We start from the raw sequence: 21,125 nt of genomic DNA on the forward strand, positions 1-21,125 counted from the left end.
ATTCCAAATTGAGTATGTTTTATGATTGTCCAGCAGGTGGTAGTAGTCCATTCGAAAACCGATACAACTCATCTAAGAAATTCCTCGAAGAAGTGTTTTGAGATCGCGCGGTACTGTTTGGGTTTGAAATGACATTCACAGTTAATCACGTCTATACATAAACTTGGATACCAAGTTAATAGAGTCGTCGTGTTTATACAACTACAGTGAACTATATGCCTACTTCCAAGTAATTTGCAAGTTGTATAACGTGCGCCAAATATTTGTGCTAGATAAATTACATTATAAAGCAACTCGTCTTACCGGTGAGTAACTTAACTAACTAGTATAGTTAGCTAGCTAGCTAAAATAGATTAGCTAGTTAGATGCCTAGTTACCTAGTGTCAGTTACCTAGGGCTAGTTAATTGTAGTCAGCTAACCCAGTAGCTAGATCGTGCCAATGTGACATCAGACCTAATATTAGCTAGATAGCCATGTTAGAAATAGTTCAGCTAGCTATCTTTCTCCATAATGTTAATTACGGAGTATGAAGTGAATGGGTTGGGTCCTATGTGAAGTTCTAATGGCACGGAATATTTGACATCTTGTCCTGTGTAAAATTACAATAGTTAACCTAACAGAGGGATTAATTTGTGGTTTGACTTTTTTTGCTCCTGTTAAGCCTGTTGCAAAATGACTCTGGCATTCATGATGGAGAAGAAGCAAAGCTCGATAAAACAAACTGCTGCTAAAATAAAAACAAAAATTCATAGTAAGTAATTTTCATCTACGGTAAATTAAAAGTTGTAACTACTAAATCATTGGTAAATTTTAAGTGCTGCATAATTTATGTGCCACTTCACATAGTATTTTCCTGTATCTTGAACTTTAATTAATAATTCCCACAAATGTTTGCTAGCTACTGGCCTGTGTTTCTCTTGTCTCTTAGACACATCATCATTCTTCAAAATCTCACTAAAAACTAACAACAAGGCCCTTGCTTTGGCTCTGGCAGCACAAAAGCAGAGAACCCGGCAGCTAGAGATGGAGACCGTGCATTTGCAGAAAGTTGTGCAATCCCTGAGCTTTGACCTTGCCACCCAGCGTTATAAAAACAAACAGATGGTTGGTCTCTGGAGCTCACAAAAGCAAAAATGATTGTTTCTTTTTTAAAGCAATATACATAAAGGGAATATGTTATGTAACTGGTAAATACCTCTTTTAACTTTGTAGTTTGCTATTCTGAAAGAATTTTATAGCACCTCTCTCGACTGCATGGCTCAGGCTGTGGATCTTATTTCCGAAGAAGAGGTAATTCATCACTCACTATTCCACGTTTACCCCATATGCAACTGAATGCCTTTGCACCACTGCTTGTAATAATTACTCAGAATCACTGGCAATGAAACATAATTTTATTAAATTATTTCATAATAGGTACCAGGGAGCTTGGAATCAGTGATCACTGAAGGTATGAAAATCACTAGCTACTTATGTTATACCAAAATACCTGATTGCAGTACTGACTGTCAATTTTTCAGACATCCCACTGAAGGTTGCTTGTGTGATTGAACAGAAGCAGGATTCCAAATGGGCATTTCAGCCCAGGTTTATAGTTATTGTGCTTTTAAGTTCCATAATAAAATGAAGTATACCATTGTTAATACTGCCAATAATGGGTCTTGTCAGTTAGGAATATCATTGACAGGTTTAAACAGCATGAATAATATGTTTTAACATCAATATTCAAGTAAATTTTCCAGTTATGTTCTGTGATGCTATGTTGCACAAATGTGATTGTTTTTCTTTTATTTCTGTTTTGTTTTTGTTTGGGTTTTTTGTTTGTTTGTTTTGTTTTGTTTGTTTGTTTTTTAATCTCTAGATGCATGCCAGCCACAAGGATTTGTAAGCAAATTGCTACCTGGGATTAAGAATCCAACCATTCAGTCTAAACATGTGCAGAATGTGTTGTTACCAGACATCAGTGCCACACTGGTGAATGATCATGTTCCTCACTTCTCAGCCAAAAGTAAGAATAAGCTGTCCAGTCCAGAGAAAGTCAATAGTGTGCCCCCGAATCTTCTGCAAGTCTCTGAAATGGAGATTACTATAGTAGACAATGTGGCTGAAATAATCACTGTTCAGACTAAGCCAAAAAAAAGCACTGAGGCTGAACAGAGAAGATGCATGGAGAACAGTGATTCTTGTTTACTGATGAGTAGACAGAGCAGTACGTGCATTAATGGGGATGCACAAATGGAGTCAGCACATGCAAAAGATATGATGGGTATTTCGCCCATGGAGGCATCCTCTAGAGCCCAACTTCAAACAAATAAGGCCATCTACACGTCCACCTGCAACAGTGAAGAGGAGGGTTTTCAACAGCCAGATGAAACCATGTATGGAGAGGGAGAGTTGGTCACTGCACACACAAAGACTCATATCACCTCGCGTAACTCTAAAAGCAACAGGCGAACATGTAGTGCACAAAAACAGGCTGAAGGAAACCAAGAAGCAAGAAAAAAACACGTGGTCCTTCCACACCCCACAAACTGTGTCTCCAGCAACAGTGATTTAGATGACTATTTTAGTGATGTAGAAAGTCAAAATATTGCTCAAACAAACAAAGAGATTTCCTGTGATGTCAGATTATTTAATGACAGACACACTGAGACTGAAGATATTGAGACATGTGGAAAAGATTCCCAGAATGAAAGCACAAACCTCAGGAAAACATATGTAATTCCATCCAAATCTAGAACACAAAAGAGCAGAAAGACATCACTGATGAAGGAGAGAAGTAAGGACATTTCCACTCCCATTTCAGATAGTACTAATACTCAAACTCACTTCAAGGAAATCTCTGTCCAGGTAGAAAAACCTCAAAGCAAAGGTTCAATGCTGTCAGCCTTTCTGACAGCAGACCCCAGCGCACTGAGAAATAGGGGAACATATGTGATCCATGCCAATCAGTCAATCCACACTGACATTCTGAATGATGCAATGGAGATTCAATGTGATGCCAGATCTGTAGAAACATCAAATCCTGAAGCACACTGCACCTCTTCAGGGATCAGAGAACCACATCAAGATATTTTACCTCTGATGACAAGCAAATCTTTTTTAAAACATTCAAAGCTTATCAATGATGACAATCTTTTGGACATTGCCTCTGAAGTTTCTCTAAAAGGGCATACTGCATCCAAGAAAGACAGCACAAATATGTTGATGAAAGCAAGAAAGAAGAATGTTGATTCAAGAGAAAAGCATAATGCTTTAGGAAAGAAAAGACATTTGGCATCTGAATTACAAGGTCTGGTTGATACCTGCAGTGTAAAGGAAAACTGCACTTCCAATAATGAATTACCGCAACCAACAGAAGGGCCGCATTGTTCTAGTCTTCAGGAAGGCTTTAGAGGTGATTCTCTAAGCAAGACTGCTAACACAGACAGTTTTCACTTAGGAAACTTTGACAAAAGTGAGAATATATGTCCTACAAAAGACCTTGACACAAATCTGAAAGATGTCACCCTAAAACAAAATATTCAGTGCTACAAGAGGAAGTGCAGAGAAACATATGTTGTTTCCTCCAGTTTGCTGTTAAAAGGTGGCTCTGAAGCTAGTCGATTAACAAAGAAAGAAAGTGGGATTTCTCTTGTCACAAATGGAAGAACAATTATTCCACATCATAACATTAACATCCAGTCAACTCCAAAATCCATTGAGCAGTTGAAGGAGAAACCGAGTGGGTTCCTCACTGATGAGAGGTGCCCATGGCAGTCCTTAGATCTTGGCTCCTCTGACATTCTTACTTATGACACACAAGTCATTACCTGTAGTCCACCAGAGATCTCCACTCGAACTATAAACATTTATGAGGACCCTGGCTCTAATGTGACAAATCTGTCCCCAGGTAATCCAAGATTTCTCAAAACACCTTAATTCATGATATTTGTGTAATCTAAAAACACTTGGATTGTCATAGGGGCTGGTTTATTTGATAGTTTTTTTACCTTCTGTTACTATGATTATTTCTTATAGATGGGAGGGCAGTGAAGAGATTAACAAACACAGACTTGTCAACTAATGCATTAGGTCGTACCCGCAGAAAGGCAGCCGTTGTGTCCTACAAGGAACCCCCTCTCAATTGGTGAGTGCTATTTATCTCATGTCATTTTGCTTATTAAAAGCATTGTGCCAACCACCTTTGTGAGTTCCTGTCTGTTTTTAACTGAGTTTTCTCAATTCTTCATTTCACAGTAAAATGAGACGTGGGGACAAGTTCTCCGATAACACATTTTTACGTTCTCCAGTGTTCAAAGATGGCAAGAAGAAACGGATTAAGAAAAATAAGGACTAAAACCCTTCCCACGGTCACTGTGGGTTTCTTTTTAACCACACATTCTTTTATTTAGTCATTTCATAATAAAGTTTTTTCTTTATTATAGTTTCCTTGATTGCACAGTCCCCATCGTCAAGACTGCAATATAGTTTTTGTATTGTGATTATTGCATTTGTGTTAAAATCATAAAGCAGAACACATTCTGCTGTTATAAGAAAGGGTTTGGATATACCTCAGTAACCCTTCTATCTTTTCCCCTGCCCTGTGGGCTATGAAGAAACTTAATCTCTGTATTCGTTGCCATGTTATTAAAGTGGCACTCGGGTCCTGAATAATTCACAACGGCTGTTCACCTGAGACATTTACTGTTCCTGCAGAGCATGACTAGCTGCTTTGTACCTCACAATACACAGAAACAACCGATGGATATTTGATTTTCTTCAGTGTCTTAGTTGTCTTTGGAACTATTGGTGAGTTTAAATGTTTTATTCATTTACTCAGATGTAAAAACTTGTACTTTATTGCCATCTTTAATGTAATGCCAATTTGCCGAGGGTGTTAATTTGAACTGTAACTTTTAGTGTACTGATTTAAAAAAAAACAAAAAAAACCAAACAAGTACTGTTAACTCCATGAGTGGTAAGTTAGAATTTGGCTGATGTCTGATGACCACACAGTTGTCTTGCTGGATTCCAAGTTAAATTATTACATTTCCTTAATTGTCACAACAAAATGGAGTTTCAGGGTTGTACTGTGTGTAGTGTTGTGTTGGTAACAGATTTTGCATACAGAGGCAGGCAAGATGGAGAACAAAAATCTGAAATGCCGAATTTAGATTTTTCGTGTACTTGTTTACATGATTTCAGATTTTATTTCTGCCTGTAAATTTGGATGTAAAAGTCCAGAACGCAGACTGGTGGTAGCTACCTAAAACATGGGATCCAGACAACTTAAGCGAGACATTAAAGCCCTTCTGTGAGTCACAAGCATTTCAATAGTAAATATAATTACAGATTTAGAGATCTAAATGAATTAAACTTTAAATCTTAAATTGGCCTCGTGTAATCTGACTTTCAGACTCAAATATAGTATCTACCACATACCAGTCACTTCAATCAGTATTACTAACATCTATGTTGTGATTAATGTAACATTTAAAAGTCTTTTCTTATTTTCTGAGTGGTGAATATATTGGACAAAAACTTAGGGAGAATGGCTTTGATCCCAAGGGGAAAGGCACATTCTCACTGCTGGATGATCTGGTAAGGCACTACATACTCGGCATATGCATTCACCTGCCATATTTTCAGGAACCCCTTGGTGTGTAGTTGTAGGTTTATAGTTGGGAGCGATGTTCCATCTGTTGTAATGCACTATTTGAATTAATTAGTCCTTCATTAGTGGTCATTTTCTAACCACAAGACATGGTGAAAAAGATGTTTAAAATTTTAATGTATTTAACTTTGTATTGCTTTTCTCATTAATTGATGGAATAACATGGCATATGACATACATAAGGAAGTTGTGTCACTGATGCACTGGATCACTGCCATAGCACCTGTATTGTATTTTTTCCCCAGTGGACAGTATCATAAGCCAGTTGATCTGTGTAGTCTGGGGCAAACTAATAATGAAAAAATTAAACAATTTCTGAAAAATGAAATCGATGATAATATTGAAAAAACTAAAACTTTTCTGCAAGACACTGCAGTTCTTACAAATAAGCTATTGCAATACTGCATTCCATAAAAAGAAACTAAAAAGGTGGGGTTTTTTTTTACTTCTACGTTTTTACCAACTTAGTGACTGTAATTCCACATGTTCATATTATTTTGAAGAATTCCATAGTGAGTGTGAACTGGGACTAAAATTCACCTTATTCAAAATGGGGCTTTGTCCAAGTGTAACGTTGCTGGCCCGAGTGCCGCGGGGCAGGACATTTATTAACATTAAACACGTACAACACAGGTGGAGCTCACACATAACACTTACAGTATACATGACTCTATACTTAACATTAAACGATGAATACATACACATTGACACGTGACTACACAAACTAATGTTACAGCTACAGAGCTCAGAATTAACACACACGTAGCGACAATGACCAACGAGGGTGCACAGACTGACAGGGGTTTAATTAGACAGACAAACATTCAATAGTAAACCCTGTGCAGGTGTGCGCAGTCCCGGGGAGCTTGGTTACAAAACACGTGAATCTCCCTGCACGCGGCGGGCCGTACCACATCACTCATGGGGAGGGGGGAGCATTCCATGACACCAAGCCAGTTAAATATCACTGAGGGACATAATTTGAGGAAAAAAAATAGAAATGATGTAGAAGATTCAAATATATATATAAGTATTTTATATATTTATGAGTCTTTTCATGTTTTAAACAGGCTCATTATGATTTAGCTGCAAGTGTGGCTTTATGGTGGCTGGAGAAATACAATGGAAACAGTCCATTTCAGAGTGAACTTTTGTAAGATATTTAATTTTATTGTTGTTTTGAGTGACTTTACAAAGTGTTACTCTGCCCTTCTTGGCTATATTTAACTATGAACTCTCTTCATAGAGGAATCGGCCCTGCTCAGTATCCCAATCATCTTGAAAGAGAAGCTATGATACTTTCTTCCTTTGCAGGGATGCTTTTGGTAAGCTTTTCAATAAATCTGTATTTAGTGTTCAACAGATGAACTCTGGTATTAATATATAAATCCACTTGTATCCTTTCTATCATTTCAGAATAGTTTACCAGTAGAGGACATCCTGTCTCTGTATAGCTGCAAGCCATCTTCCTCTTGCCCTGATCAAAACACTAAAGTAAAGCAAGTTATGTGTGGTTTTATTTATGATTGCAATTTTTTTTTTGGCAATGTAATAAAAATGAAATTATAGTGTAAAACTATAGAATAAAGACAGATGTATATTCAAAACAGCTGTTAATAGACAGCCTTTTATGTTGTACAAGTTCTGCATGCTTTTCCCCCTCTATTTCTCGTTCTCGCCTTTCGTTTGCCCAGAGCAGCATAATCCACCCCTTCTCCTTATCCTACCACCCATTTGCCATGCTCAGCTCCTTTAAGGCCATTGACCATTCACGAAAACACAGTATGTGGTGTTTCCTTTGAAGTGGTTCACTAATTACTCAGTAGTTAATAATATGTACACATATCAATATCACCATAAATGGTCCAATCACGTGCCTTTTACTTTCCCAGCTCAGATGCTGAAGCGCTGGAACACCGAACGTAGTCAAGGAGCCTCTGCACTTCAGGAGAAAGTGAAGGCGCCATCCTCTAGCCCCTTCTCTCACACCTCTTTCAGTGTGAGTCGCTCTGACTCAAAAATAAACACCTTCTCCTAGTCTTCAGTGCATGTTTGCCTCTAAACCCATCTAATGCAGACACAGGAAATGATTACTCAGATGCAGTTGCCATCTTGTAATCTAGAGCTGTTTACAGTGTATTTGGGAACATGAGACTTTTCTGTTTTGTGTGTGCAGGATAGTGCTGATTACCTTAAAGAACAAGCAAAACACTATGAAGGATCTTGGGACACTCTGCAAGACTGAAGGCTGTACAACCTCAATCCATTTTATTATACCGTTAAGACTTCCAGTTTTAAATGAGATATTATGTTTCAAAGATTACTGGATTTTTTTAAGTGCTTTGAATATTTCACTTGCGCCTAAACTCTTCAGAAGTCTACCATGTACATCTACCATGTACATCTTCTGTTTAGTAGGTTTTTATGCCTGAATGCCCCAGTGACTCATTCTCATTATAGTTTTGCTACTCTTCCACTTTTTCACTCATTTAATCTTAGAATATCCTTTTTTTTTTTTAAACATGAGTTTAGACATAAGTCAGTTTTTCTCCATTCCAAACTCATACATGAACAGACGCAACGCTAACTCCACCTGTGCGGAGATAAAGTGGCTATAATACACTTGCTCTCAGTTATTATACAGTATAGAAATATAAATGAAAGGTTGTATTATAAGTATCCATTAAAAGATTTATTTTACTGCACTATTACATTTCCTGTGTGTTGCTGACTTTCGCCTGTGCAAGAAATAGGGAAACTGCTTAAGAAACGTACCATCAAACAAGTCTTGGTGGTATTAGGAAAACAGAGGACCAAGCAGGTACAGGAGACAATAATGCAGGTTGGGTTTCACCTTCCGGTATCAACCTTCCCACAGTTCTCCACTCCACACATTAGGAATATGCACACCAAAATCAATAGAGGGTGTAATGAGGCTACTAAGAGACTTCTGTGATCAGTTTAAACTTTCCATGTTGTAAAAATGTTACTGTGGTTGCAGTCAAAATGGGGTGGTATAACTAAGGTCAGTAATGTGACCTTAGGCATTTGCACTGAGGAATTCGGGTTTTTATCTTAAGTCTGTGCTCTTGTTTGTGTGACTGCCATGCTGCTTTGTCTAACACTTGCTGCAGAATGACAAATGTAAGACCATAGATGCCTCCATAGTTCTTAAGCTGAATAGCCTCTAATACAGGTTTACATAATAGTTCAGAAAGTACAATTAACTTTATCACATAAAAAAATCACTTAAATACTGTATATTCTTTTATGAAATGCTCTTCTGGTGTATCAATATTATAGAACATGATCATAAAAAATTAAGTGAGATTTTCTGACAGATTGTCTTTGGAGTCTGGTTAAAAATCTTTTTTTTTTTTCTTTTTTGGAGATCATCTTCTAAGAAGATAAGAACTTCCAGGGTCGCTACTATGAGTGTGACACTGACTGCCCCGACTTACACATCCACTTAAGTCGATGTAATTCCATTAAAGTGGAGAGTAGCTGCTGGGTTCTCTATGAGAGACCCATTTACTCTGGGTACCAGTATGTGCTAACCAAAGGAGAGGACTCTGACTACCCACGCTGGATGGGCTATAATGACACCATTTGCTCTTGCCATACATTTTCCTATGCGAGTAATTTATATTGAATAAACTGTTAATATACTTATAGAATGATAGGCCACTTTGCTTTCACCCTTATTTAATAGTACTTAAAAAAAATAATAAAAATGTCCTTACCACAAACTCTCTCATATATATGCTCATGGTTGATCTAGTGGTCGTAAAAGTTGCTTTAAAGGTAACTATACATTATAAAACTTGCTGTGTTGCTCTCCGATTGTGTTAGTGTTCTAGTCCAAAAATGATTTTTTACAGCTTACACTCTCTGTATTATCTTCATTTCAGTTCTCTTTCACTTACCACCTAATGTTAGGTGATGATGTTCTTTATGTAAATGCTCAGTTTAAAACACTTATTTTGTAGGCCAAGGACATGACATACCATGTGTGTATGTATCTATGAGTGTCCATACTTCCAGGGTCAGATGATGGAGTTCTCTGATGATGGCAAGTCAGTTCAGGACAAACTCCACAGTCCTGGTATGTACTCTTGTAACATTTTGGAGGACTACTGGACAGTTTACAAGCATTCAAATTATTGCAGCCGCCATTACTTCATAAGACCCAGTGAGAATCGCTCCTTCACAGACCAGAGAGTCACTGTGTCATAAATGGCTCCTTCTACAGTGTCACTGGTTTATAGAATCTGTGCCCCACTTAGTGTTTTTTTGCATCCGATTTTTAATAAGCTTGTTAACCAAATTAAAAGGCTTTGTTATTTGAATCACAGTTATTCTTATCAAGAATATTGTGTATATAGTCTTCTTTTAGAACATTTTTCTATTAGAATATGTACATGCCAAGATTGCTTTGAATGTGTGGAGCATTAGTCCACCATGAAGAAAAAGGATTCATATTAGAAGAACTTATATTGCTTTGAGTCCATTTTATTAAAGGTTGCAGCATAACCACTTTTAAGTTTTTTAATCTCTGTTATATAAAGGCAAAAATGTACAGGTCCTTATGATCTTACAACATAAAAGAGCGTAAAGGCCACCTGACCTAATGTTCCAGCAAATTTCAATGGATAAGCTTTTGCTGGAAACACTAATTGTGGCAAACATAATTATGGCTGTAATAATGTATAGTTTCAGCTGAGTGAGTCTACTTTACTCTGAATAACAAAACAGTTGGAAAATGTGCTCTATATAAATGTAAACACCATTGCTGACATGCATGCAAATATATGAAATGCATGCATGCAAACATAGGAAAGGTTTTTGATGGGTTTCATTACTTACATGTACAACCTGAACATACAGATTTTTCACCAGAGTTATTTTTCAAGGCAGGAATGCTTGGTGGCCATCTCCATGAGTATATGACTGTAGTTGCCATCAACCCCTGCCACTCCCGTCTGGGTTGAGAGTGCTTTCTTGATCTAAGATTATAGCATGATTCAAGTTCAAGTTCGGTTTATTTGTCACATACATAGTCATACACGGTATAACTCGCAGTGAAATGGTTTTGTGAGTGCTCTGTCCAAACTGAGGAAAGAAACAGTGGTGCATAAGGAAATATATACACACACACACAATATATGTAAAATATGTATATAAACACAATGTACAATGTATATATGGATGTGTGTATGTACACAATGTACAATTCCAGTTTACAAATTTACAGATTTACAGTCACATTTATCAGTTGCCCTGATTCAGGGCCAGAATGGCCTGTGGGAAGAAGCTCCTTTTCAGTCTCTCTGTCTTGGTCTTCAGGGAGCGAACACGCTTCCCTGACCTCAACAGAGAGAAGAGCCTATTGTTGGGATGGGTGGGGTCCTTCACAATCCTCCTGGCCTTGGTCTGGCACCGCTTGTAATAGATACTCTGCAGGTCAGGAAGTTCCGTATGAGTGATGTGCTCTGCTGAACGCACCACCCTTTGGAGTGTTTGTCTGTCCTGCTTGGTGCTGTTCCCAAACCAGACTGTGATGTTCCCTGTGAAGATGCTCTCGATAGTGCAGGTGTAGAAGTTCCGCAGTACCTTGGAGGGCAGTCTGAAGTCTCTTAGGCGTCTGAGGTGGTAAAGACGCTGACGAGCCTTCTTTGCCAGGGAGTTAGTGTGGCGGGACCAGGACAGGTCCTGCGAGATGTGAACACCAAGGTACCTGAAACTATCGACTCTCTCCACCTTGGTTCCACTGATCCTCACAGGTTGGTAGTGCCGCTCCTGCTTCTTGCTGTAATCCATGATTAGCTCCTTTGTCTTGCTGATGTTAAGGAGGAGATTATTTTCCTGGCACCAGTTTTCCAGGTGTTTAATCTCCTCCAGGTAGGCCCTCTCATCGTTGCCCGAGATCAGGCCCATGACAACGGTGTCATCAGCAAACTTGACAATGATGATGGAGCTGGAAGTGGCTGTGCATTCGTAGGTGTACAGTGAGTAGAGCAGGGGGCTTAGGACACAACCCTGAGGAGCTCCAGTGCTGAGGGTGAGGGTGGATGAGACACAGTTGCCCACCCGTACTGATTGTGGTCTGTCTGTTAGGAAGTTGGAGATCCAGTCGCACAGGGATGTATGCAGTCCTAGATCTTCCAACTTAATAATGAGTAGGGAGGGGATGATAGTGTTAAATGCTGAACTGTAGTCTACAAACAGCATTTTAACATAATTAGCCCTCTCTTTGTCCAGGTGGATCAGTGTGGTGTGGAGCAGATGTGCAATTGCATCATCAGTGGAGCGGTTGTGGCAGTATGCCAATGCAGTGGGTCCATGGAGGCTGCCAGTGAAGATGTGATGAAATCTCTGACTAGCTTCTCAAAGCACTTCATCATGACTGATGTGAGGGCAACAGGGCAGTAGTCATTGAGGCCGGAGGGTCGAGGTTTCTTTGGGACGGGGACGATGGTGGAACGCTTGATGGGACGATACCGAGCGTCAGGGAGAGATTGAAGATGTTGCTGAATACTGGGGCTAGCTGACTCTCCCGCAGATACCATCTGATCCCACCACCTTCCTGGTATTCACTGTTTTGAACACTCTCCTCATGTCACTCTCCGTGATGATGAGAAGACGCTGTTCTATGGTGGGCTCTGCGCATGCGCCGTTGGCTGCACCGATAGCACCATTAGCGCTGCTAGCATTAGCCCTGCTAGCATTAACTGTTAGCATTAGCGCTGCTAGATGTAGCCTCGAAGCGAGCGAAGAATGTGTTCAGCTCATTCACCAGAGACTTATCTGCACTCATCAGTCCAGGGGGTGGCTCCTGTAGTCTGTGATCGTCCACTGTACCTGCCATAGGGATCTAGAGCCACTCTGCTGGAACTGTGTCTCCAGTTTCCTCCTGTAGCGCCACTTCGCCTCCCTCACCGCCCTGCGCACTCCATATGCTGCAGACTTGTACTCGTCCATGTTCCCGCTGATGATCCCCACGTTGTAGGCAGCAGTGCGAGAGTTCAGAGCCTCACGGATGGATTTGTCCACCCAGCGCTTCTGGTTAGGAAACTTCTTGATGGTGGTTCTTGGAATCGTGTCGTCCACCAGTTTCCCAACAAACCCCACTACTGTCTCCGTAAACTTGCTGACATCATCAGTGCTGCACCAGAACATGTCCCAGTCTGCGTCATCCAGAGCGTCCTGCAGAGTGGCCACCGATTGGTCTGTCCAGCGTGTGACCTCCCTCTGAACCGGAGCTTCCCATTTCAGCCTTTGTTTATATTTTGGTAGGAGGAAGATGGTGGCGTGGTCTGACTTACCAAATGGTGGATGAGCTAGTGCCTTGTAGCTGTCCTTGTATGGGGTGTAGCAGTGGTCGAGTGTCCTATTTCCCCTGGTGGGGAAGGTTACGTGCTGGTAAAGGTTGGGCACTGCACGCTTGAGGTTAGCCCTGTTGAAATCCCCAACCACGATAAGTGCAGCGTCCCGGTGTTGTGCCTGAAACTGTATGAGAGGCTCATGAAGTTCCCACAGTGCAGTGTCCATGTTGGCCTGAAGTGGGATGTACACGATGTTGATGATGACCGAAGTGAACTCCCGAGGAAGGTAGAAAGGAGGAAACTTGAGGGCGAGCAGCTCCAGGTTGGGTAAGCAGAAGCAGGTGAGAGTAACAACATTGGCATGGTTGCACCAGCTGTTGTTTACCATCACACACACTCCACCGCCTCTCAACTTCCCCGAATCTGCCATCCTGTCCATACAGTGAACTGAGAAGAACTCGGCTGGATGGCGTGGTTTGGTACTGTTGGATTCAGCCATGACTCGGTGAAGCAGAGGAGGTTGCAGTCCTGATGGCCCTCTGGAACTTTATCCTGGCCCAGAGGTCATCGAGCTTGTTGTCCAGAGACTGGACATTGGCTAGCAGGATGCTAGGTAAGGGAGCTCGGTGTGCCCGAGCCCTCAGCCTGTTCCTGACGTTGGCTCGTTTCCCTCGAGGCCTTTTCCTCGCATCACGTCCTTTGTTCTCCCTCAGGATCTCCGTCAGCCATCTTGGGTCTGGGGTTAGAGACGGCTTGAGGTGAGTGCTATGTAGATTAAGAGAAAAAAGAGCATCTTTGCTGTATGAGATATGTGTCGTGGTGTAAGAAGGGCTGCAGAGAAATCAGGGGTAGATGGCGAAAAGAGCGAAAAAAGTGCCAGGTGTGGACGGAGCAGTCGTGACGGCAGCCGACCTCACCGGCGCCATCTTGACCATGTTCCCGCTGATTATCCCCATGGTGTAGGCAGCAGTGCGAGAGTTCAGAGCGTCACAGATGGTTTTGTCCACCCAGGGCTTCTGGATGGGAAACTTGATGGTGGGGTGATTTGTAGGTGGGGTGTCTGCTCTGACCATACATGGCTGTGGTAACCAGAATTCAAAATCATTTACTTTCTTTAGCAGATACACTGCATTCACCATGTATTATTAGTCCATCCTTGCCACAGCATGAGACTGTTTGATCATTCTGAGTGAGTAAATAGTAGAGAAAGGATGGATAGCTAGTGATAGCGATGCCAACACAAGGTCCTTACCTTGCATGAAAAGGTGAATAAAACAACCAAGGAATTTACTTTAATCAGACAAATGTTACAGGGGCAATGCAGCACAGTCATACTACACAATGGGAAATGGGAAAGGTAAATAAAAACAAAAATTCATCATGATTGGTACTACAACATTACAACATGGATCACAGTAACTGTGTTTTATGTCAAATAATAACAAACACTTTTATATGCTAAATCATTCATGATTTTTATGTTATTGCTGTCTAGAACTTTGATTGTTACCAATGCACACCAAAATTGTGATTGTCAGCATTATGAGCGTGTCACGGTTGGTTCCCTTTTTCTATGATTACCATTTCTCGTGTCTTGGTTTTACTGTACTTCATTTTCGTTCTGTTTATTCCACCCTTCATTTGTCTCACCTGTGTCTTGTTAGTTTTTCCTTACCCTGTGCATATAGCTACTCTGTCTTCTACTTATGTCGCTGGTTATTGTTCTCTGCCTGTCGCTCTCGTAGCCTGATTTCATTGTGTTTCTGTCAGTTTGCTTGTTTTCGGTTTTCATATTTTTGCTTTCTGTTAAGTTGTTTTCCGGATCTGTTCACATTGGATGTTTGCCTCTAGACTGTTCTATGGACTGTGATGATGGATTTGTCCTTTATAAATCTCGCTCCTCTCAGCGTTTTCTTCCGCCTCTCTATTGCCTGTAGTGACTGCGCCACAAATGCTGTTATCTCATTCACTGCAGCAGAAAAGAAAGCACCTCAGATAGAAACTTTTAAAGGTCTTAACATGGATGTTGTCACCCTTCATTGTTCATCAGAGACAAAGAAGACTTAACCAGTTATTTCTGCCCAGTTAAAAACAGCTGCTTCCTTCAAGGCCTGTCTGTCCTTCTGTTATGTTATGGCTGCTTCTCAGCGAAGAGGACTTAATTCTCCACACTGCTGCTCATGTGGATAGACAAGGAGGACCAGAGTCTTAACAAAAATCATTGCATTTGTGTCATGTGAGAAGCTGAGAGGAGACGCGAGTGGCTGCTCGTTGCGGACACTACAGCTTTATACGTGTCAGGGACTCGTGAGTATCGGACCAACCAACTCCGTGTGTCTCAAACACTTCATCAGGTATTCTACAAATGTGCACCAATGTTTGGGCCCCAGCTAGTTGTAACACAGACACTTGTGAACATCCATGTGCGAAACTGGACATAGCTAAACTCTGGTTCATGTTCGTATTAATTGTATTAACCATTTATTGTTGATTGTTACGTTTGTTAATTTCTGTAGATTAAGCTTGGGTTTACTGGGGGAATTGCAGGGGTCCAGGAAACAATAGACACATTGGCATTAGTGTGTCCGGATCCTGTTTCTGAGTCATGTATATCCCTGTTAGTGGGAACAAACACTCATAGTGTGGAAGCTGTTTAATTCCTGTCGAACTCAAGGTGGGGAACAATTTTTAAATACTTTGACTATACACCCCATGATCCGGAAAGCTTATGAGTCTTTGAAAGTGACAGAAGATCCCTTAGAAGAACCAGAACAAAAAGGAATTGCCTGGTTTGTTCAGCGTAAGCCCATCGCTTTGCAGCCAAGTCAAGTTCTTTGTGTTGCTGGCGTGCCCAAATTCCCTGTTAAACTTACTAACTCATTGTTGCTTGTAGATCAGCATCAAGAGGTATATTCCTCAGAGGACGTACAAGTGAGACCTGAAGTTCATTCAGCATCTGTCCTGTCCAGGAAGAGTGTAGTTGTCACTGTGAGCAATGTCTCCGGCAAGCCTGTTGTTCTGCAAAGGGGAATGCCGCTTGCTAATATCTTTCCTGTCACCATGGTTCCACAGCTGGAGGCATGTCCAAATTCTAATATGAAAAATACATTGTCTCCTGATGTGCCAAGCAACATCTCTGCAAGAAGATGATGGAGAGAGGGGAAGTTTCTCACCATGAGTGGGATGTGGGATGTTCTAAAAGTACTATGCATGAGATCAGGTTGATGGACCCTTCAGAGAAAGATCTCATCTCCTAGCTCCAGCAGATATAGCGAATGTATGCAAACATCTTCATGAATTTCGAGAATGGGATCATCTCTGGATCAAGAAGTCTCTATGCATCCCTGATAGTGGTGGTGCGTAAGAAGTCTGGGAAACTCAGGATGTGTGTGGATTACTGGACTCTCAACCAACGAACCATCCCCAAGCAGTACACCATTCCAAGACTTAGGGATTCCCTCCACAGCCTGTCAGGAAGTAAATGGTTCACAGTCTTAGATCTGAGAAGTGGGTATTATCAAACTCCTGAGTGAAGCTGATAAAGAAAAGACAGCTTTTATTTGTCCTCTAGGCTTTTACCAATTTGAGCGCATGCCTCAGGGAGTTTGTGGAGCCCATGCAACCTTCCAGAGGGTCATGAAACAAACATTTGGGGATATGAACTTTCTTGATGTGTTGGTATATTTGGATAACTTAATTGTTTTTTGCAAAACTCTGGAGGAACATGAAGAGACTTCTCAAAGTTCTTGATTGGTTGAAAGAAGAGGGTCTGTCGCTGGACAAAGGTCACTTTGGTAAGACCTCAGTTTCCAATGTGGGTCACATTGTCTCACAAGATGGAGTGACCACAGATCTGTCAAAAATGGAGGTGTGTTGGCCTGGCCCAAGCCTCAAATGCTGTCAGAGCTCAGATCCTTCCTGGGGTTTTGTGGATACTACCAGCATTTCATAAAGGATTTTTCCAGCATATGTCATCCTCTAAATGAGTTACTTCAGTGCTATCCACTGCATTACAACAGGAAATCAAAGGTTGGCAGGTCCATCCAGAGTAAGACCTTCAAGGCTTCTGAATTTTTTGGCTCCTGATGGACTGAGGAGTGCAATGTTGCTTTTCAAGAGCTAAAAGGCAGGCTGACCCAGGCCTGTTGGTTTTTGCTTATACCCAGAAGCCCTATGTCTTGCATGTTGATGCTACCATTGAACTAACATGAAGGTTCTGAGATGTGCTCTGCCTAAATTATTATTTTATTAGGGCGCCTTTAGGGAGGGGTTACACAGTGCGAACAAGGTCAGGCATACCATACCTGGGAAACTCCTTTGTTGGGGCTGGAACAAAGGCCTTACACACATAGTGTAATGTGGGAGGGGGTGGAGAGCGAACACACGTGCGAAGTGATGATGCCATAACGAACCAAACAGATTGACAAGAATAAACAAATAATAAGTTTAATAATCGACACAGACTAACAATACAGAATAAAATGAAGAACAAACAGACTAATAGAAAAATAATATGATAACAGGGTGAGGCCGAGAAATGGACAATGAGGGAATAAAACATTAAAGAAAGACTAACAGAGAACAACAATAATAAAACATAACGGTGAGCATAAAGACAGACAAACGGGAACAACACAGAACCAGGCTACATAAGATGAACAAACAATATTGAGGACAAAGATACAGAACCAAACAAGGAAAGCAACATGCAGCAAGGGTAACCAAACATGGAGAACAAACGAGAACAGGCTAAACACAGACGAAAAAATGAGATCGAACCAGAAACACAATGATAGAAACATTCTAAGACAAAGACAATGACCAAGAAACAAGATACATAGGGACGGGGTTTATATAACACTACAATTAGGGGCAAACTCAAAACAGCTGGAATCTAAGGGGAGGAGACAGGTAACCACAGAGACGGACGTAAACCCAGAAGTGAGTAGGTTGCCAGGGAAGCGGGGAACACTCTGGTCTGTGGATGTGACACATAGTCTGAGCATGAACACTTGATAATACTTAACACTGATTAATTATGAACTCAAAGATTATACATTTGCACAATCACATATGAATTCATGAAAATAAAATATGAAGTCAATGTCCCCATAAAGAGGTGGTGGGGTGGTGGTGGCCAAGAATACTGGCCTGGGCTTTTATTAGAAAAAAAACACAAAAAAAACAAAACATATGAAGATATAAAAGTATCATCAACACAAAGGGTTGATGCAGTCACTGAATGATGGTCCAGAGTGATTCTGTGAGATCATACTCTGATCTCTAAGACGAGATCTACTTTTAAAAGTTCTTGATCAAATAAACTTTTGTTGTGTCATGCAGTAGCGTACACCTGACTCTAGGAAATTCAATTTTGAATCCTTTGGCAGAATATATTATTTTAAGCACATAATTTCCTTTTCTGTAGTAATTATAGCAAACAATTAGACCTGTAGCATCCACTTACATTATATTGCATTACTTTATGCTAGATTTCCTGCCAAACAGGATTGAGGAATTTACTACCTAGATCTGAACAAAAACCTGTGAACTGTATTTTGTTAAATATACACTGCCTGGATTTAACTAAGCAAATAGGTAAGACCCTTCCATTGGATAATTACTGCATGGGTGATTGATTCAGCTGGCAACAAGTTATTTAACCCTAACTTATGCAGTGAGTAGCTTCTCATTGTCAAAAGACATCCTGTGGTCATGGAAACAATGTTAATCTGTTTCAGAAGGGTCAAATTATTGGCATGCATCAAGCAGAAAAACATCTAAGGAGATTGCTGAAACTACTAAAAATCGGGTTAAGAACTGTCCAATGCATTATTAAAAAGTGGAAGGACAGTGGGGAAACATCATCTTCGAGGAAGGAATTTAGTCGGAAAAAAATCTTGAATAACCGTGATCGGCAATAACTTAAACATGTTGTGAAATCAAATCGTAGAGAAACAAGAGTAGAATTCAGGGATATGTTTAATAATGAAAGTAAGAGCATTTCCACACGCACAATGCGAGGAGAACTCAAAGGATTGGGACTAAATAGCTGTGTAGCCTTAAGAAAACCACTTGTCAGTGAGGCTAACCGGCAAAAACAGCTTCAAATTGCTAGGGAGCATAGAGATTGGACTCTGAAGCAATGGAAGAAGGTCGTGTGGTCTGATGAGTCCAGATTTACCCTGTTCCAGAGTGATGGGTGCATCACGGTAAGAAGGGAGGTGGCTGAAGTTATGCACCCATTATGCCTAGTGCATACCGTACAAGCCTGTGGGGGCAGTGCTATGATCTGGGGTTGCTGCAGTTGGTCAGGTCTAGGTTCAGCAACATTATGTGCCCAAAGAATGAGGTCAGCTGACTACCTGAATATACTGAACGACCAGGTGATGGCACAGGCATATTCCAAGATGATAATGCCAGGATTCAGCAGGCTCAAATTGTGAAAGACGGGTTCAGGGAGCATGAGACATCATTTTCACACATGGATTTCACACAGAGTCCAGACTTGAACCCCATTGAGAATCTATGGGATGTGCTGGAGAAGACTTTGCGCAGTGGTCCAAATCTCTTATCATCAATACAAGATCTTGGGGAAAAATTAATGCAACTCTGGACAGAAATAAATGTTGTGACATTGCAGAAGCTTGTGGAAATGATGCCACAGCGAATGTGTGCTGTAACCAAAGCTAAAGACGGTCCAACGAAATATTAGAGTGTTTGACCTTTTTTTTGGCAGGCAGAGTATATAACCTAAATCTTTTTTTCTACCTGCTCTCTATAGACAAAAATAACTGAAAGCTCTGCCATATGAAATGAGCCTATACATCAGAAATCATGTCAGTGCAAATAACCCAGAATTATGACCACCTTCAGAAGTTATGTGACATTACATTTAGCCTTCATTGTTTTTTACTGTTGTTTGTTGCTATGTTTTCTTGGGTGCTCAGTTGTGCATGAACATGTTACAACGCATCAGCCTTCACAAAAATGTACTTTGCCTAGAAATGAATGCCACTACAGAAGTTAAAAGTTAAAAAGCGTTCACTACGACTGAAACTGAAAAATTGTAAAAGGAATAAATAAAATATTAAGAATTAAATTAAACTTATTCTTGTGTGTTTTGGTCATTGTCCTGTTTCTTGACCAAAATGTATAACTCATGAGCATGTGGGCTTGTTTTCTGTATAAAACAATTGAAGATGAGCAGACTAACAATGACTAAAATATTGATTGTTTCCATTGCAGTTTTATTCTCAACAGACATAACAAGGCTCATATCACCAAAAATGTTCCAGTTCTTATTCTTATCCAGCTCTTATTCATCTTGGTATGTTTCTCCAAAGCTCCAGCATATCCTATAAGTTGTCTGGTACACTTTAGGCAAGCACGAACAGCTGTAGCTCCCATATTTTTGCCCCTTCCATTTTTACCCCATGTTACAATTTTTAGTAGAAAACTTCAACTGTGCTGAATTAACAATGATGTTAGCCAGATTTAGAAAGTAAACATGATGAAATAACCATGTTGTTTTCAGAGCCCACACTGCTGGAGGAGAGAGGAATCAGAGTGTGGATTCTTCCATCTTGACCTTCGCAGGACATATAGCGTGCTTGGTGTTGACCAAGCTCAGTAATTGACCTCACTACTAAAGAACACTTTTAATACAAAAGTGATGTTCTATATTGTCCTTCAGCTATGGTACTGTGGATGGGTAAAAGACCATTCCAGTCCTTTCTCTTGTCTATGCATGTGAAAAACACAATCTAGATATTATTTTTCCTTTTTCACATACAAACAATTTTGTTCTCTAGTACAAGCGTCAAAGTGTTCTGGTCATTGTATTTATTACAATGTGCTCATTTGAATAACAAAGCTTTGTTTTGAGAAAGGACAATAACTTTCTATATTTTGATTTACTTAAGTACTGGAGTATGTCATTATATTTTCAGATTATTTTTATAAGGAGAGGAATTTTCAAGGTCGTAGTTATGAATGCAGCAAACACTGCACGAACCTGCACTCCTGCTTCAACCATTGCAGCCCCATCAGGATGGAGAGTGTCTACGTGATCGAGGAAAGGCAAAATGATATGGGCCATCCGGCTTTCCTGAGGAAGGGCGAGTATCTTGGCTACCAGGAA

The 21,125-nt window shown here is 40.5% G+C and overlaps 1 protein-coding gene and 1 pseudogene across 5 annotated transcripts; both read left to right on the forward strand.

The window, feature by feature from the left end:
• Positions 1–121: 121 nt before the first annotated feature.
• Positions 122–8,186, forward strand: c9h2orf80 (chromosome 9 C2orf80 homolog). 5 transcript variants are annotated; one of them, XR_014123482.1, is made up of 13 exons: positions 122–305; positions 663–752; positions 930–1,105; positions 1,214–1,291; positions 1,418–1,451; positions 1,863–3,893; positions 4,022–4,130; positions 4,241–4,359; positions 4,700–4,792; positions 5,189–5,297; positions 5,484–5,584; positions 6,904–6,982; positions 7,074–7,134. XR_014123482.1 is itself a non-coding variant. In XM_027009581.3 (9 exons), the coding sequence occupies exons 2-9, from the start codon at positions 5,257–5,259 to the stop codon at positions 7,900–7,902; spliced, it is 627 nt and encodes a 208-aa protein (XP_026865382.3). In that variant the 5' UTR covers positions 4,634–4,792; positions 5,189–5,256; the 3' UTR covers positions 7,903–8,186. The 5 variants fall into 5 exon arrangements, 1 of the variants encoding a protein (XP_026865382.3); XR_014123480.1 differs by having other exon boundaries at positions 5,189–5,584; XR_014123483.1 differs by lacking the exon at positions 5,189–5,297 and having other exon boundaries at positions 5,503–5,584.
• A 477-nt stretch (positions 8,187–8,663) lies between these two features.
• Positions 8,664–9,983, forward strand: LOC113577102 (gamma-crystallin M2 pseudogene; annotated as a pseudogene).
• Positions 9,984–21,125: the final 11,142 nt, after the last annotated feature.

This window comes from Electrophorus electricus, chromosome 4 (genome assembly GCF_041902795.1).
Source record: "Electrophorus electricus isolate QZ-2024a chromosome 4, ASM4190279v1, whole genome shotgun sequence".
Lineage (NCBI taxonomy): Eukaryota > Metazoa > Chordata > Actinopteri > Gymnotiformes > Gymnotidae > Electrophorus > Electrophorus electricus.

Excerpts from the sequence above, each read along its gene's own strand:
- c9h2orf80 (XM_027009581.3), top strand. The coding sequence starts at position 5,257 with ATGGGATCCAGACAACTTAAGCGAGACATTAAAGCCCTTCT. Across the intron at positions 5,298-5,502 it reads CGAGACATTAAAGCCCTTCT|TGGTGAATATATTGGACAAA; the intron begins GTGAGTCACAAG and ends TTATTTTCTGAG. Across the intron at positions 6,983-7,073 it reads CCTTTGCAGGGATGCTTTTG|AATAGTTTACCAGTAGAGGA; the intron begins GTAAGCTTTTCA and ends CTATCATTTCAG.